At 44.7% G+C, this 17,433-nt stretch overlaps 1 protein-coding gene across 2 annotated transcripts in view; it reads left to right on the forward strand.

The window, feature by feature from the left end:
• LOC109921693 (very-long-chain enoyl-CoA reductase) overlaps positions 1-17,433 on the forward strand; it is a 72,202-nt gene that overhangs the window by 28,543 nt on the left and 26,226 nt on the right. Inside the window, exons 2-4 of one of the 2 annotated variants that reach the window (XM_048618032.1) lie at positions 533-583; positions 6,888-6,939; positions 15,058-15,102. In XM_048618032.1, the coding sequence (XP_048473989.1) occupies positions 533-583; positions 6,888-6,939; positions 15,058-15,102 (148 nt within the window). Of the gene's footprint in view, positions 1-394; positions 584-6,887; positions 6,940-15,057; positions 15,103-17,433 lie in introns of those variants that run through there. The other variant, XM_048618031.1, reaches the window with a different exon arrangement.

Consider the following 17,433-nt stretch of genomic DNA (forward strand, 5'->3'; position numbering starts at 1 on the left):
GGACACAGCGGGGATGCTTACCCCTGACCATGTGCAGTCTCTCGGGCGCCCTGACTGCTTGCACTACCAGTTGGTTTGATTCCCAAATAAAATCTGATGAGTATGTTTCTCTAATTCACTCAACCCTTGGAGTCCCAGATGTTCTGCTGCTGTTTAATTGGATTATATTTAGTTGGAGTTGTCAGGAGCTCACATTCCAAGGCTATCAGGTTACCTCCCCTCGGGCAGTCTCCTTTTTAGAGCTGTCCTGTCTAGAAGCTGCAGATGACTGGGTTTTATCGTGGCTCACTGTACCTCGGGCAGCAGAACTTTTTTTTTCTGTTCTCCTTATTTTATTTTCAATTCGAGAATCTCCTCCATTTGGAAAGAGAGGAGGAAAGGTTAAACTTTTAGAGTGGGACTGATTGGAATGGCAATGAATACGAGCATGATGCTGCCAGAGCCAAACTTGCTGTTGGCTAACGGGCTGATTCTACCCAGCCGTCCCCTCAAATTGCAGAAGAAATCTAAAAAAGCTTGTGTTTTCTTTGAGGTGGAGATCTTGGACGCAAGGACTAAGCAGAAGCTCACCTTTCTGGACAAGGTAAATGCAGTTATATGTATTTTTGGGCAGCAAAGTACATATCAACAAAGTGTTAACTGCTGGCGCTGTATGTTTATTTGACATGTTCCCGTGCTTGTTGAAAACAGTCTAGGTGCATTGGGAAAATCTGTGCTTGAGCCCCCAATTACCTTGTTAATTGGAAGTGATGAATCAACATCATAGACCAAGGCATCCCCTGATACATATACAAACTCCTGGTACTGGCTCCATTTCAAAAAGCAATTTGGGGGTGTATCTGTTCTATCAGGAAAATTGGGAGAAACTGTGTCCAGTGGTGGGAGGGTCAGTAACCGAAAGGCACAGTGTGTGTTCTGTGTGTATCCAAGGAGAGTCCTGCATGGTAACCTCAGCTGGTGTTGGGGCTTGAACCCACACTGCTGGCATTACACTGCTTTGCAAACCAACCATCCAGTCAACTGAGCTAAACTGACCCCCTGGGATGAGGGGATATCACCTCTGGTTACTATATGGAAGCCAGTTTGTACAGTGAGTTGCTCTGGTCTAGCATGGGTTTTGGAGGGGTGGGTGTCACTGATGTGTGAGTGGAAAAAACATTCATTGGTAATTTTCGAAAGGAAGTTGGACAAAAGCTTGAATCAACAAACACTGCAGGCTCTGGGGAAAGAACAGAGCAGCTGGGACTCTCTGCACTCTTCCGCCCAGGAGTTGGGGCGCTCATGATGAGCAGAATGGTCTTTTTTTTTTTTTGTTGGTTTATTATTAAAGGTTAAATCTAAATTTTGCTTTCCTCCCTTTTTTTTTTTGTTTTTTGGTCCATTTATTGACGTATTCCACCCCACAACACAACCACTTTCCACTTGGGCTTTGGTCTCTAGGCTATCTGCTGTTTAAAAGCTTCCGGCTTTCACAGTGATAGAGGTGAGTGTTGTTTAGTAGCTGGCAAATGGTGTCCCAGCCAGGAGCCTTGGTGAAGGTGCAACAAGTGGCTTTGCCTTGTGGACATGTCCAGTTATTCACGGCTTCAAATGTCATACCCATGTGCAGAGGTCACAGGTTGCGGGGGGAGGGGGTACATGTCTGGAGGAGTCGGCGCAGGCGTCAGCTGTCTGTGTTGCTCCCCGAAGGCTGGTCCCATACTTGCTCACCTTGCCAAGTGGGCATCTGTCATCACTTCTGATTGTTACAAACGCCTCTCTACTGCTAATGACCTTGGTCTTCTGTGCCCGTTCTAGAGGGCACCAGCCCCATCCCACTCTTGATGTTGTGTCTGGATAGGAGTAACTGGAGGAAGCATATCTGTGTATGGTACCATGGAGATGGAAGTTGCTACCAGACCAAGCCTGATGCAGCAATATGTATGAGAGTGAACTGTAGGCAATAAAAGTATCCTAGTTCTGAACAGTTTTTTTTTTTTTTGTTGCAGCTGATCAGTGGGGTAAGTTCAAAGTTGGTCACATTCCAACTGATCTCATCCCTGTAGCAATTTCTCTAAGTGATAGAGGCAGTCAGTGCTGTGTGGTCAGTGTATCTCTCAGAAAGGAGACAGTTGAGCAGTCCTAATTCTGCTGGATGCTCATCTCCTCCAGCCAGAAGTAAGAGAGTTTCCTCTTAGCTTTGATATGATTTGAAGTGGAATACTCATTTGGATCAGAGGATGGATATATACCCATTGATAGGCTTGGAGACTCTCTTTTTGACTTGGCAACCATTTCCATTGTTAACTGTGGAATCCATCTTCAGCCTGGCAGAGCAGGAGGCTGCTCTATCTGTATACAGCCACTTTAGGACCAGTGGGTTTAGATGTTTCTGGAGCGATCTAACAGCTTTTCATAGGCTTTGTCCCACCCCAGCAATCACCAGTCATAGAATTGTACAGCATGGAAGGGTTGGTTTCTTTGGGAAGGGTTGGTGTGGACATTTGGGGCAGAATGGCCTGCTTTCACACTGCAGGCACTCTGTGATTCTATGAAACAACGTACAGATCAGCTGGAATTTAATTGAATAGCAGAACTGACTCAAGGGGCTGAAAATTCATCAGTTCTGAGAAGGGTCACTCAACCCGAAATGTAAACCTTTGATTTCTCTCCGCAGATGCTGTCAGACCTGCTGAATTTATCCAGCAGTTTCTGTTTTTTTGTTTCTGGTTTCCAGCATCCCCAGTTATAGAGTTGTACAGCATTGAAACAAGCCCATCTGTTCAACTTGTCCATGCTGACCAGATATCCTAAACGGATCTAGTCCCATTTGCTAGCATTTGGCCCATTTCCCCCTTAAACCCTTCCTATTCAAATACCCATCCAGATGCCTTTTAAATGTTGTAATTGTACCAGCCTCCACCACTTCCTCTGGCAGCTTGTTCCATACACACACCACCTTCTGTGTGGAAAAAGTTGCCCCACAGGTCCCTTTTAAATCTTTCCCTGCTCACCTTAAACCTGACCCCTCTAGTTTTGGACTCCCCTGCCGTGGGAAAAATACATTGGCTATTCATTTTATCCATGCTCCTCATGATTTTATAAACCTCTATAAGGTCACACCTCAGCCTCCGATACTCCAGAAAAAGTAGCTCCCGCCTATTCAACCTCTCCATATAGCTCAAACCCTCCAAACCAAATCTTTTTTGAACCCCTTTTGAGTTTAACAACATCTTTTCTATAGTAGGGGGACCAGAATTGTAGGCAGTGTTTTAAAAGTGACCTCGTCATCGTCCTGTAGAGCTGCAGCATGATATCCCAACTCCGATACGCAGTTTACTGACCAATGAAGGCAACTGTGCCAAACTCCGCCTTCACCATCCTGTCTACAAGGAACTGTGTACCTGCACCCCTAGGCCTCTTTGTTCAGGAACACTCCCTAGGCCCTACCATTTGGTGTTTAATTTGTTAGAAATTTTTGAAAATGTGCTCACGTGTGTGGGTGAGGGAAGTTCAGTTGATATAGTTTAAATGGATTTTAGCAAGGCTTTTGACAAGGTCCCACAGGGGTGACTGAGAAGGTTAAAGCACATGGAATTAGGGGAGACTTGGCAAGATGATCAGGAAATTGGCTTAGTAATGGGATACAAAGGGTAGTGGTAGAAGGTGTTTGAGTGATTGGAGGCTGGTGTCCAATAGTGTACTACAAGGATCAGCACTTGGAACCCTTATTGTCTGTTGTGTACATAAATGATATAGATTAAAATGTGGGGGGAATGTTAAGCAAGTTTGCAGTTGACATGCAGATTGGTAGAGTGGTTAACAGCGAAGAAGATGGTTGTAGGTTACAGGAAGATATAGATGGGTTGGTCAGATGGTATTTAACTTTGATAGTACAAGGTCATCCACTTTGGAAGACGAAACAGGATGCGGGAGTATTTAATGAATGATAGGACACTGGGAGGCTTAGAGAAACAGAGGGATCTTGGGCTAATTATTCACAGATCCCTGAAGTTGGCACAGCACTGGGTAGGTGATGGCTTAGTTGTATTATCTCTAGACTATTAATCTAGCTGATGTTCTGGGGACCCGGGTTTAAATCCCACCACGCCCGATGGAATTCAAATTCCAATCATTTTTATACAGTAAATGGCAGAACCCTTAAGAGTACTGATAGGCAGAGGGATCTGGGTGTACAGGTACACAGATCACTGAAAGTGGCAATGCAGGTGGGGAAGGTAGTCAACAAGGCATATGGCATGCTTGCCTTCATCAGCCGGGGCATTGAGTTTAAAAATTACACCGGTAATGTTGCAGCTTTATAGAACCTTAGTTAGGCCACATTTGGAATATTGTATTCAATTCTGGTCGCCACACTACCAGAAGGATGTGGTGGCTTTGGAGAGAGTACAGAAAAGATTTACCAGGATGTTGCCTGGTATGGAGGACATTAGCTATGAGGAGAGGTTGGAGAAACTTGGGTTGTTCTCATTGGAGGTTGAGGGGCGACCTGATAGAGGCCTATTACGACGGGCATGGACAGAGTGGACAGTCAGAAGCTTTTTCCCAGGGTGGAAGAGTCAGTTACCAGGGGCCATGGGTTTAAGGTGTGAGGGGCAAGGTTTAAAGGTGATGTATGAGGCAAGCTTTTTTACAGAGGGTAGTGGGTTCCTGGAACTTGCTGCTGGGGGAGGTAGTGGAAGCAGGTACTATAGTGACTTTTAAAGGGAGTCTTGTCAAATACATGAAAAGGATGGGAATAGAAGGATGGGTAGGGAGTTTTAGTTGTGACGGGCAGCAGGTGGGTGCAGGCTTGGAGGGCCAAAGGCACTGTTCCTGTGCTGTAATTTTTTTTGTTCTTTTGTTTTCTTTGTAGCACCTGAATAGGAAAGCATATGGACAATTGCTTTCATCAGTTGTGGCATAGAGTATAAGAGCAAGGAGATAATGTTGGAGTTGTACAGAGCATTGGTCAGGCCACAGCTGGAGTACTGTGTGCAGTTCTGGTCACCTCACTACGGGAGGGATGTGATAGCACTGGAGGGGGTACAGAGGAGGTTCACGGGGATGTTGCCTGGGATGGAGAAATTGAGATATAAGGTGAGACTAGCTAGGCTTGGATTGTTTTCTCTAGAGCAGAGAAAACTGAGGGAGTACGTGATTGAGGTATATACGATTTGAGGGATATGGACAGGGTGAACAGGGAGCAGCTGTGCCCCTTGGTTGAGGTGTCAGTCACGAGGGGGCAGTGTTTTAGGGTAAGAGGCAGGAGATTCAGAGGGAATTTGGGGAAAAAAACATTTTGACTCAGCGGGTGGTGAGAAACTGGAATGCACTGCCTAGGAAGGTAGTGGAGGCTGGAAACCTTGCATTAAATATTTGGATGAGTACTTCGAATACCACAACATTCAAGGATATGGGACAAGTGCAGGAAATTGAGATTATTGCACTTTCATGGTGCAGACTCAATGGGCCGAAGGGCCTTTTACTACACTGTTTGAATCTATGATCAGGCTCCAGGGATTTATCCACCTTTTGATTTAAGACATCTAGCACCTCCTTTTTCTGTATTTTAGACACTTTTCAAGACATCACGATTTATTTCCCCAAGTTCCCTAGCTCCCATGTCCTTCTTTGCAGTAAATATTGACACGAAATACTCGTGTAATATCTCCCCCATCTCCTGTGGTTTCACACATACATGGTCTTGTTGATCTTTGGGGGGCCCTACTTTCTCCATAGTTACTCTTTTTTTGCCCTTAATTTATTTGTAGGATCAACAACTGAAGGTAAGTTGGGTTGTGTTCTTTGGTCTGATGCGTTAAGTACTCCTAACACTTGAGCCCTTTCACAGTTTGGGGGCAGATACTAAAAGAAGGAGAATATGATCTTCCTCTTTGTTGCTACCTTTGACACCTATGAGATGTCCCTTGGTGCTTCACCTGAAAGGAAGTCCTTTTTGAAGCAGTTACTGTTGTAACGTGGGATACATGCCAGGCACTTTGTTCTTGGTGGCAGTTTGCTATGGACAATGCACCAATGGTGAAATTACCCATTGAGGGTATTGCCGGAGGATAAATGTTGGCCTGGGCCTAGTTAATTGTCACTATTCCAAACCTTGCCTGTGTGTCTGTGTCAGTCAGTCAAGACGCTGGTCTGATTTCATAGGTGTAGCATTCATTGGCATTGGTTGCTGTGTGCATGCTCAGTGCTTGGGAGCAGATACTGGCAGAAACAGAGTTTGTTTTTCACCTCTCTCCTTACGAGTATGTACCTGCATCTGTGCCAACCTCTAAAGTGAACTCCCTTGATCTATGATTCATACTGATATGAAGATTGATGGCATGAGGGTTGAAGACTTGATCTTATTGCGTCAAGATGTTAATTTTAAAACGGCTCTCAGCTTTTTGGGTCCTGGTCCTCATTCTAGCTCACACGGCCAGAGCTGGATTGGGTTCATACCCCTGACTGCCCATGTTGCCTGCATTGTTGACCAATAGCCTCACTGACTTTACCTTGTGTTAGCTATTGTGCTATTTGGAAGCAGGGTTTGAGATCTTAGCTGTGCTGAGTTAGCTGACATGTAGAGGAGGTAGGGTGGAGTGTTGGTTGTGTATTTCAACTATGGTAGTCTCAGAGGTTGCTGAAGTTGAAAAAAACTTTCTGGTCCAGACTGTTGTCTGTCACCTGTTAGAAAGTGCCAATTTTGTGAAATACAGGCAGTTGTGATACTCCCCTTGGTTAAATAGCTGATTTCAAAAATCTGATCTGATCTGAAGCACCATACCTAATTTAGTTTAATAAGTACATGACAGACTCTGAAGTGTGTCTGTTAGTGTGGAAATTGAGTTTGATTTTGGACTTTTTGTTTTGCCCTAACTCTGGGCTGTGTTTCTTTATAAAAACAGGTGGAACCAAATGCAACAATTGGAGAGATCAAGGTTATGTTCCACAAGAGCCGTAAGTATGCAGCCAGAGTCTTGGGAAAATTGTTTATGCTTTTTGTTTTTGGTCTAGTTTCTCCCTTGATGTTGCTTTCCTTTTGATCCTTGTCAGATCCTCCAAAATGCCCTTTAACCTTGTACCCAGTTTAGCTGTTTAATTAAACTCTCGCCTATAGCTGCAGGTTCTAGTTTAGGAATCAGATTAGAGCGCTGTGGTTCCAGTCCCATTGCGGGATTGATGGCCTTTTTATAGTGAAAATCAAAGTTCTGGTTAGTATCATTAGGAACTGGAAAATAACGTGATACTGTTTTGACACAGTCCAGTTTCTTCACTTCTTTGATCTGATTTTATTATTGCCACATGAACCTAGGTACAGTGAAAAGTTTTGTTTTGTGTGCAGTGTAGGCAGATTGTAACATAGAAAGATCATAGAGTAATAGAACAGAGCGAGGAAGGCAAAGTAATGGCTGCTGAGAAGGTGCACAAAGAGCAAGATCAACAATAGATTTGAAATTTGAGAGGTCCATTCGGAAGTCTAATAATAGTGGGGAAGAAGCTGTTCTTGAACCTGTTGGTATGTGTGTTTAAACTTTTGTATCTTCTACCTGATGGAAGAGATTATAACCAGGGTGGGAAGGATCTTTGATGTTGGCTGCTTTTCCGTGGCAACAAGAAGTGTAGATGGAGTGAATGGACGGAAGGTTGGCTTGCATGGTGGTCTGGCTTGTGTTCTTTGAGTTATAGTTATATAAGTACTGAGCATCTCCAGGACAATGCTTGGTTGACCATTTGATGGGTGATATTAAATAGGATTTATAACAATTGCACTCACTTTCATGGAATGTAGGTGTCACTGGCAAGGCCAGTATTTGCTGTCCACCACTAATTGCCCATTGAACTGAGTGATCTGCCAGCGCCATTTCCAAGGGTGATTAAGAGCCAATTACGTTTGAATGGAGTCTGGCATCACAAATAAGCCAGACCGGGTAAGGACAGCAGATTTCCTTCCCTATAGGACGTTAGTGAACCACATTGGTTTGGTTTCTATTTTGCAACAATGGATGATGGATTCGCTGCCAGTATTACTGTGACTAGATTTATATTCCACCATTTATTCATTTACTTTGCCATGATGGGATTTGAACCCACATTCCCAGAGCATCAGCCTGGGTTTATATATTGCTGCTGCAGGGACATTACCACTATGCAACATCTCCAATTCTGGCCATTCCTTTGAGGTGGGAGTTACCAAGCTTAGTTGCTGGTTGCTCCCTGACTTTGACCAATCAAATTGGCTGAGTCAAGTGTAGCCATCTGTATGGATGGATGCACTTTCTGCTATAATTGGGTGACAATTGAGAGCTAGACTCTTGGCAAGGGGTGAATGGTCCAGGGCAATAGGAATAGCTTACTGTCTCGGAACAGAGATTTACCAGGATGTTGCTGGGTATGGAAGATTTGAGTTATAAAGAAAGTCTGGGACTTTTTTCACTGGTGTGTAGGAGGTTGAGGGGTGACCTTTATAGAGGTTTATAAAATCATTAAGGGGGTATAGATAGGCTTAATAGTAGGTGTCTTTTCCCTAAGATGTAGGATTTCAAGACCAGGGGACACATTTCTATAAGGTGAGAGGAGAGAGGTTTTAAAAAAAGATGTGAGGGACAAATTTTTCACAGAGGGTAGAATGAATTTCCTGAGAAAGTGGGCACAATTACAGTGTTTAAAAGACATTTAATTAAATATATGAATAGGAAAGGTGTTGGAGGGATATGGGTCAGGAGCAGGCAAGTGGGACTAATTTAGTTTGGGATTATGTTCAGCATGGACTGATTGATTGGACTAATGGGTCTGTCTCTGTGCTGGAGGACTCTGACTCCATAAGCATCAAACTTCAGGTTATCACAACTTGGTGCCATGGGGCAGAAAATATTTTCTAGATAATTTTGTGATGGAGGCATCACTCATCCTTCAGTGTGAACCAGAACTCCTCTTGAGATTCTTTTGAGGGTTTTTCTATTTTTTAGGAGCTGCTTTTTCATTCTCACTAACCATTAATTAGCTGATGTAGTCATACCTTCCATACTTGTGTTGACATATAGAGTATTTGAGCCCTCAGAATTGGAAGAATTCATCAAGAATCCTCAATAATAATCACTCTCCATTTGAACCACAGCACAAGAAAATAATTAATTTCCTATGTACTGCAGTATTTACGTTGGTAGAAGACAGCATAAGTTAGCGATTTTAAAAAGTCAAAAAACCACTACCCCAAGCACAACCTCTGTAGAAGGTGAGGTCATTGCTAATATGTTTCCGTCACATATGCAGAAAGCTGGAATATTTTAACCAGGCAGTTACTACATATTAGCTGCCACTCTTCCCACCCCCACCGCCCCCTGCCTTTACAGGGGAGATAATGGGTTAGTGATATTATCACAATATTATTAATCCAGAGACCCAGGTAATGTTCTGAGGACCCAGGTTTAAATCCTACCACAACAAAGTCAATAAATAAATCTGGATTATAAAGATGGTCTCAGTCTCAGTCTCAGTCTCAGTCTCAGTCTCAGTCTCAGTCTCAGTCTCAGTCTCAGTCTCAGTCTCAGTCATGCTCAGGTGTTTGTATTTAATAAAAATCGGGAATTGTGTCTAATGATGACCATGAATCCATTGATTGTTGGAAAAACCCATCTGGTTTACTAATACCCTTCAGGGAAGGAAGCTGCCATCCTTACCTAGTCTGGCCTACATGTGACTCCAGACCCACAGCCAATATGGTTGACTTTTAACTGCCCCAGGCAATTATGGATGGGTAATAAATGGAAGCTACAGATGCCCACATCCTGAGAATGAATTTTTAAAATCCAGTTTAAATGTAACCATTAACACACGGTTCAATATAGTACTATCCCCCAGCATCTTTTCCCAAATATATTAGCTCCTGACCTTCCTTTAAACTAGTGGTTCCACATTAGTTTGAATGGAATTCATTACCTCAGTCATACAGTACAGAAGAGGCCCTTCAGCCCATCGAGTCTGCAATGACAAAACTACTCTAAACACATGCACAGCCCATGTCCTTGAATGTCGCAACGTTTCAAGTGCTCATCCAAGTACTTTTTAAAGATTGTGAGGTTTCCTGCCTCAACTATCCTCCCAGGCAGTGCATTCCAGGTTCCCACCACCATCTGGGTCAATACATTTTTCCTTACATCGCCTCTAAACCTCCTGCCTTATACCTTTTGAAATTCTGTCCCCTTGTTATTGACCCTTCAAATCGGGAGACAGCTGTTCTCCTTATCGTCTCTGTCAAGACCCCTCTTGATTTTGAATATCTCTAGGCCTTTACTTCGAGAAGAACAGTCCCAGCTTCTCCAGTCGATTAAATAACTGAAGTTCTCATCCCCAAATCAATCCCACTAATGCCTTCGCATCCATCCTAAAGTGATTACCTAGAACTAGGCACAATAGTCCAGTTGAGGCTGAACCATTTTTGCTTTTAAACAGTTTAATCATAATTTCATTGTTTTCATCCTCTATGCCTCTGCTTAACTGAATTTTTATTTTTAGAACCCAAGTAACTAGGATTTCCTTTTGTTGACTGGTTTAAAACTGTTCTGTCCCCATTGCGTCCCCATTGCATCCCCATAGTCTCTTCATCCTACCACAACCTCCTTTGCAGTCCTTTCTCCTTCACCTTCATCTGGCAACCCCCACTTTACTCCACACCCAACTTGCAACCTCCTTCTCACCACATTGCCAGCATCCCGCAACACTTATGTAACCCCCTCCCCTCCACAGATGTCTTGCAGCAGCCACCAACTCTCAGTCTGTGCACTTCCAGCCTCAGCAAGTGACAGCCCCTGCAACTCCCTCACTGCCAGCGTAACCTTACATAACTGCACACTGCTGCTTCATTCACAGGTGGTTTGTCTCCTGTCTTCGCTGCTGTAGGCTTTTCCAGGAACTGAGCAGCAGCAGCAGGCACAGAAGAGAACTGGCCTGTGACTAGAGGAGCAGCTTCTCACCATCTCCTTACATTTGTTATGGACCAGACCAGACCCCCTCAAAATATCTGAAGACGGTCACCTTCTTATTTTAAAAGGAAAATGTAAGGTGCTCTGCTCCAGATGCAATTCGATGGGGCAAACTACTCAACATTAAGCAAAACACAATTTATTCAAACACGATATAAAAATATAGCAAAATAAAGAAGAACTTGGAATAACTTAACAGAATAACAGATGATTTTACTACTATACAGTAACATCCCATAAATACACCCTTGGCAAAAGACGATCAGAAAACAGATTGTCTCACGTGCAATTCTCCAATCCGGAAGAAAAGTTCTGAGAGAGCGCGAACTCCAGTTTTCAGCTGTAGCAAAGAGAGATGTGGCAGCTTTTTCAGAAGCTGCTGGGGTTGTGCTCAAAGCTAAATCTAAAATCCCTGGTTCTGTGGATGGGAGCTTGACTACACCCATCAAGGCTGCTTCTATTGTTCCAACTTTTGTAAAAAAAAAACTCCAAGGCTTCACAAATTGCTCATATATTACTCAGTGCTTGTCTTCAATCCCTCGCTCCCCAACCCTCGTGCCTGCACCCCCCTCTTGCGCTCTAAGACACACAGACAAAACACATTCCTTAAAGCCACAGCATTGTCATGTAAGAGATAGTAGGAACTGCAGATGCTGGAGAATCCGAGACAACAAGGTGCAGGGCTGGATGAACACAGCAGGCCAAGCAGCATCATAGGAGCAGAAAGGCTGACGTTTCGGGCCTAGACCCTTCAACAGAAAAGGGGGAGGGGAAGGGTGTTCTGAAATAAATAGGGAGAGAAGGGGTGGCGGATAGAAGATGGATAGAGGAGAGGATAGGTGGAGAGGAAACAAACAGGTCAAAGAGGTGGGGATGGGGCCAGTAAAGGTGAGTGTGGGTGGGGAGTTAGGGAGGGGATAGGCAGTCCAGGGAGGACGGACAGGTCCAGGGGGCGGGATGAGGTTAGTCGGTAGGAGATGGAGGTGCGGCTTGAGGTGGGAGGAGGGGATAGGTGGGAGGAGGGGATAGGTGGGAGGAAGAACAGGTTAGGGAGGCGGGGATGAGCTGGACTGGTTTTGGGATGCGGTAGGGAGAGGGGAGATTTTGAAGCTTGTGAAATCCACATTGATACCATTGGGCTGCAGGGTTCCCAAGCGGAATATGAGTTGCTGTTCCTGCAACCATCGGGTGGCATCGTTGTGGCACTGCAGGAGGCCCAGGATGGACATGTCGTCTGAGGAATGGGAGGGGGAGTTCAAATGGTTCGCGACTGGGAGGTGCAGTTGTTTATTGCGAACCGAGCGCTTGGTTTCCCCGATGTAGAAGAAGCCACACCGGGTACAGCGGATGCAGTATACCACATTGGCAGATGTGCAGGTGAACATCTGCTTGATGTGGAAAGTCTTCTTGGGGCCTGGGATGGGGGTGAGGGAGGAGGGATGGGGGCAGGTGTAGCACTTCCTGCGGTTGCAGGGAAAAGTGCCGGGTGTGGTGGAGCTGGAGGGGAGTGTGGAGCGGACGAGGGAGTCACGGAGAGAGTGGTCCCTCCGGAAAGCAGATAAGGGTGGGGAGGGAAAGATGTCTTTGGTGGTGGGGTCGGATTGCAGATGGCGGAAGTGTCGGAGGATGATGCGTTGAATCCGGAGGTTGGTGGGGTGGTATGTGAGGACGAGGGGGATTCTTTTTTGGTTCTTATTGCGTGGACAGGGTGTGAGGGATGAGGTGCGGGAGATGTGGGAGACACAGTTGAGGGCGTTCTCGACCACTGAGGGGGGGGAAGTTACGGTCCTTGAAAAACGAGGACAACTGAGATGTACGGGAGTGGAATGCCTCATCCTGGGAGCAGATGCGGCGGAGGCGAAGGAATTGGGAATAGGGGATAGTATTTTTGCAGGAAGGTGGGTGGGAGGAGGAGTATTCTAGGTAGCTGTGGGAGTTGGTGGGCTTGAAATGAATATCGGTTTCTAGGTGGTTGCCCGATACGAGGCCGACTAACTTCATCCCGCCCCCTTGACCTGTCCGTCCTCCCTGGACTGACCTATCCCCTCCCTAACTCCCCACCCACACTCGCCTTTACTGGCCCCATCCCCGCCTCTTTGACCTGTTTGTTTCCTCTCCACCTATCCTCTCCTCTATCCATCTTCTATCCGCCTCCCACTCTCTCCCTATTTATTTCAGAACCCCCTTGCCCTCCACTTTTTATGATGAAGAGTCTAGGCCCGAAACGTCAGCCTTTCTGCTCCTATGATGCTGCTTGGCCTGCTGTGTTCATCCAGCCCTGCACCTTGTTGTCTAGCATTGTCATGTATTCCACTTATGAGCATAACTTTTCCGGATTGGTTACCCCGTAAGTGAATTTTGCAGGATGACTTGGGAATTTTTGGGTGCAGATTCATGTAAGATTTAGGCTGCTTAACAGGGTAGATGCTGAGAGGGTCCAGGACTGGAAGGCATAATCTCAGAATAAGGGGTTGCCCATTTAGTACAGAGATGAGGAGGAATTTCTTCTCTCATAGGGTAGTCAGTTTGGAGGATTGTCAAGGCTGGATGGCTAAGTATATTCAAGGCTAATCCATTTTTAATCAGTAAGGGAATCAAGGATCATGGAGAAAAGGCAGGAAAGTGGAGTTGAAGATTATCAGATCAATCATGATCTCATTTGAATGGCAGTGTAGATTTGGGCCGAATGACCTACTTCTCTTACCACTTGGGGTTTAAAGTAAGTCTGACCTTTTCGTGAAAATGGTCTTTCCAATAAATACTTCACTGGAACCATCTTTATTAAATTTGTTCAAAGGATGTGGTAGATGGGGCCATCATTTGTTGACCATCCCGAATTGCCCTGGAGAACTGACCTGCTACCTTGAACCACTGCAGTCCATGTGGTATAGGGACACTCGCAGCAATGTTAAGAAGGGAATCCCAGGATTTTGACCCAGTGGTTCTATAGATTGAAGCCAGGTGGTTTGGAGGGAAATGTGCAGGCGCTGGTGTTATCTGCCCTAGTCCTTCTAAACCCATGACCACTTCCATCTCGAAAGTACAGTCTTAGGAGCCTTGGTGAGTTACTTCAGTGCATTTTGTAACTGGTATACACAGCTGCCTCTGTGCACTTTTGAATGTTGAGGGGTGAACGAGGTAGTTGAAGGTGGTGGACTTGATGCCAGTCAAACCTGCTTTGCTCTGGATAGTATCAAGCTTGTTCCCTGTTGGAGCTGCGCTCATCCAGACACGCTATTGATTTGTGTCTTAGACACTAGTCACTGGGAATCAGGAGGTAAATTACTCTCTGCAAAATTTAAGCCTCTTACCTGCATAAGGATTAAGGATAGCAGTTACAGCGTTTAGATGATTGGTCTAGTTCAGTTTATGATGAACACCTTTCTTTCTCCATGTGAGCTACCCAAACCCTTTTTTTTTTTTTTAAACAGCTCAGCTGATGAACCGTGTTATGAGCCTTGCCTGGCCTAAGTTGCAGATTCAGCTGCTTTATACTTAAGTTCTCTCAGCTGTCCCCTACACATCACCCTGCCCTCCCACCCTGGTTTCAAGGCATTCGTAACATTTGTTGCTTTGATCAGAAGAAAACTGAATACTGCCAAATAATGTGCACAGAGATGGAGTGAATTTCCTGGAACTTGCTCACTGTTTCTGCTGAAAATAAACAGAGTGCTTACATCATTGTAACTGGCACCTTTGGAATAACAACTGGGGAGCCAGTTAGATGTACCATAGTGGAATTTTCTGGGGAGGGGGGTTCCAAAAACTATCACAACAGCTGGTGGGATTTACATTCAATTGAGTAGTCATTCTGCAACTGAAAGTTACTGTTGATAATGATGACCTTGCATCTGTTAGGGAAGGAAATCTGCCGTCTCTCAGTGACATGTATATCCCCTGAAGGAATGTAAAAATAAATGCGAATGGGTCATGGTCATTGTGTTTTAACTTATAAGTCCTTCATTTAAATGTGGATGTTTGAAATGGTATAATGATTCTCCAGTATTCACATTGCTCCTATTTACAGCTAGGATATGAACCTGTACTCTGATGTGGAGATGAATGTTAATGTACTGTACTTGCTGTTCTGTTTCAGATGCTCAATGGTATCCTGCCAGGCAATCCATTAGGCTGGATCCAAGTAAGTGATAAATCAATTCCACCTTTGGGAAGGACTTGTGCTGTTTGGACTTTGCCTGCCCTAATACCCTGATACCAGTGGTGTGTGGTTACACTCTGATATCGACCCTTTACCTTGGCTGTGCTACCTCTTCCCAAGCCTCATGCATTTCCCACGTGTATATTCCATGTCGGTCAAATGAACTCCTCGTCACTCATTGGGTTTGGAATCTTTTGCCTGTGCTCACAGATTTTTACAGTTTTCAATCATCCAACTGACTCCAGTAAATGCTTTCCTGTTGCCCTGGGCTGGCCCATTAATGTTTTGTTGTGGTATGGTGGTATGTAGTTTTGTGCAGTACAGCTCTTGCTCTCATAGAAGATTTTCTTTAAGAGGATGCAGCACAGATTCTACCAAATAAATTGAGATGGTTAAGATGATTAAAGGAATGAATAGGAAAGAGGCTTTTTAAAAGAGTGAGGGATGATATTATTGAAACATAAGATCCAACCGGGTAGATACTGAAAAGATATTTTTCCCCATGTGGGAGAGATTTGAACTAGGCGATACGGTTTAAACATCAAAGTTCTCCCATTTAAGATGGAAGTGAGGAGAAAGTGGTTCTTTGTCTCTGAGGGTCGTGAGTCTGAGGAATTCTCTCTCCAGAAAGCAGTGGAGGTGGTTCATTAAATATTTTTAAGCCAGAGATAGATTCTTGATTGAAAAGGCCATCAAAGATTATGGGGTGGGCAAAGAGACCAGGAAGGTGGACTTGAGGCAACAGTCCGATCAACCATGAGCTTATTAAATAAGGGAAAGAGGTTGTGAGGGTCAAATTGCCTTATGTTTGTGAATGGATCAGAATAAAGGAACATCCTCTTAAAATAAGTGCTGGCTTGTCAGAGGTATTTCAAGAAGCACTTCACACACACAGGGTAGTGGAAATTTGGTACTCTTGTGTCCCCTAAAATGATAACCCTGGGGGTTAATTGAAAGTTTCAAGACTGAGTTTAGTAGATTGTGTGTAAGGGTTTCTATAGATATTGAGCAAAGGCTTGGAAGGTATGGTAGCTCAGTGGTTAGCCCTGCTGCCTCGGTGTCAGGGACCCAGCTTTGATTCCAGCCTCAGGCAACTGTTTGGAGTTTGCATGTTCTACCTGTGTTTGTGTGGGCTTCCTCTGGGACGTCTGTTTTCCTCCCACAGTCCAAAGATGTGCAGGTTAGGTGGATTGGGCAATTTAGCAAGGCCATAGTGTCCAGACATGTGCAGGCTAGGTGGGTTAGCCTTGGGAAATGCAAGGTTATGGGGATATGATAGGGGGGAGTGGGTCTGTGTGGGATCTGTTTGGAGGCTCGATGTGGACGTTTGGGGCATAATGGTCTGCTTCCACAGTGTAGGGATTCTGTGATTCTATGAGGCAACTTACAAATCAGCTGGAATCTAATTGAATAGTGGAATTGACTCAAGGGGCTAAAAAGACATCCGTTCTGAAGAAGGGTCACTCAACCCGAGAAACATAAACTCTGACTTCTCTCCACAGATGCTGTCAGACCTGCTGCGTTTAATCCAGCAATTTCTGTTTTTGTTTCTGATTTCCAGCAGCCGTAGTTATAGAGCTATACAGCATGGACCCCGACCCTTCAGTCCAACTCGTCCATGCTGACCAGATATCCCAAATTGACCTAGTCCCATTTGCCAGTATTTGACCATTTCCCTCTTATACCCGTTCTATTCATAAACCCATCCAGATGCCTTTTAAATGTTATAATTGTACCAGCCTCCACCACCTCCTCTGGCAGCTCGCTCCATACATGCACCAAAATCTGTTTGAAAATGTTCCCCTGCAGGTCCCTTTTTAAATCTTTCCCTCTCGCCTTAAACTAATGCCCTCTAGTTTTGGACACCCCTTCCTTGGGAAAAATACATTGGCTATTCACTGTATCCATGCCCCTTCATGATTTTATAAACCTCTATAAGGTCACCCCTCAGCATCTGACACTCCAGAGAAAATAGCTCCTGCCTATTCAGCCTCTCCCTATATCTCAAACCCCCCAACCCTGGCAACATCCTTTTAAATCTTTTCCGAACCCTTTCAAGTTTAACAACATCTTTCCTATAGCAGGGAGACCAAAACTGTAGGCAATATTCTAAAAGTGACCTCATCATTGTCTCACATGACATCCCAACTCCGATACTCACTGTACTGATCAATGAAGGCAAGCGTGCTAAATGTCACTTTCACCATCCTGTCTACCTGTGACTCTGCTTTCAAGGAACTATATGTACCTGTACCCCTAGCCTCTTTGTTCGGAAACACTCTCCAGGCCCTGCAATTAACTGTATAAGTCTTG

The sequence above is a fragment of the Rhincodon typus genome, chromosome 38, assembly GCF_021869965.1.
Source record: "Rhincodon typus isolate 14 chromosome 38, sRhiTyp1.1, whole genome shotgun sequence".
NCBI classification, from domain to species: domain Eukaryota; kingdom Metazoa; phylum Chordata; class Chondrichthyes; order Orectolobiformes; family Rhincodontidae; genus Rhincodon; species Rhincodon typus.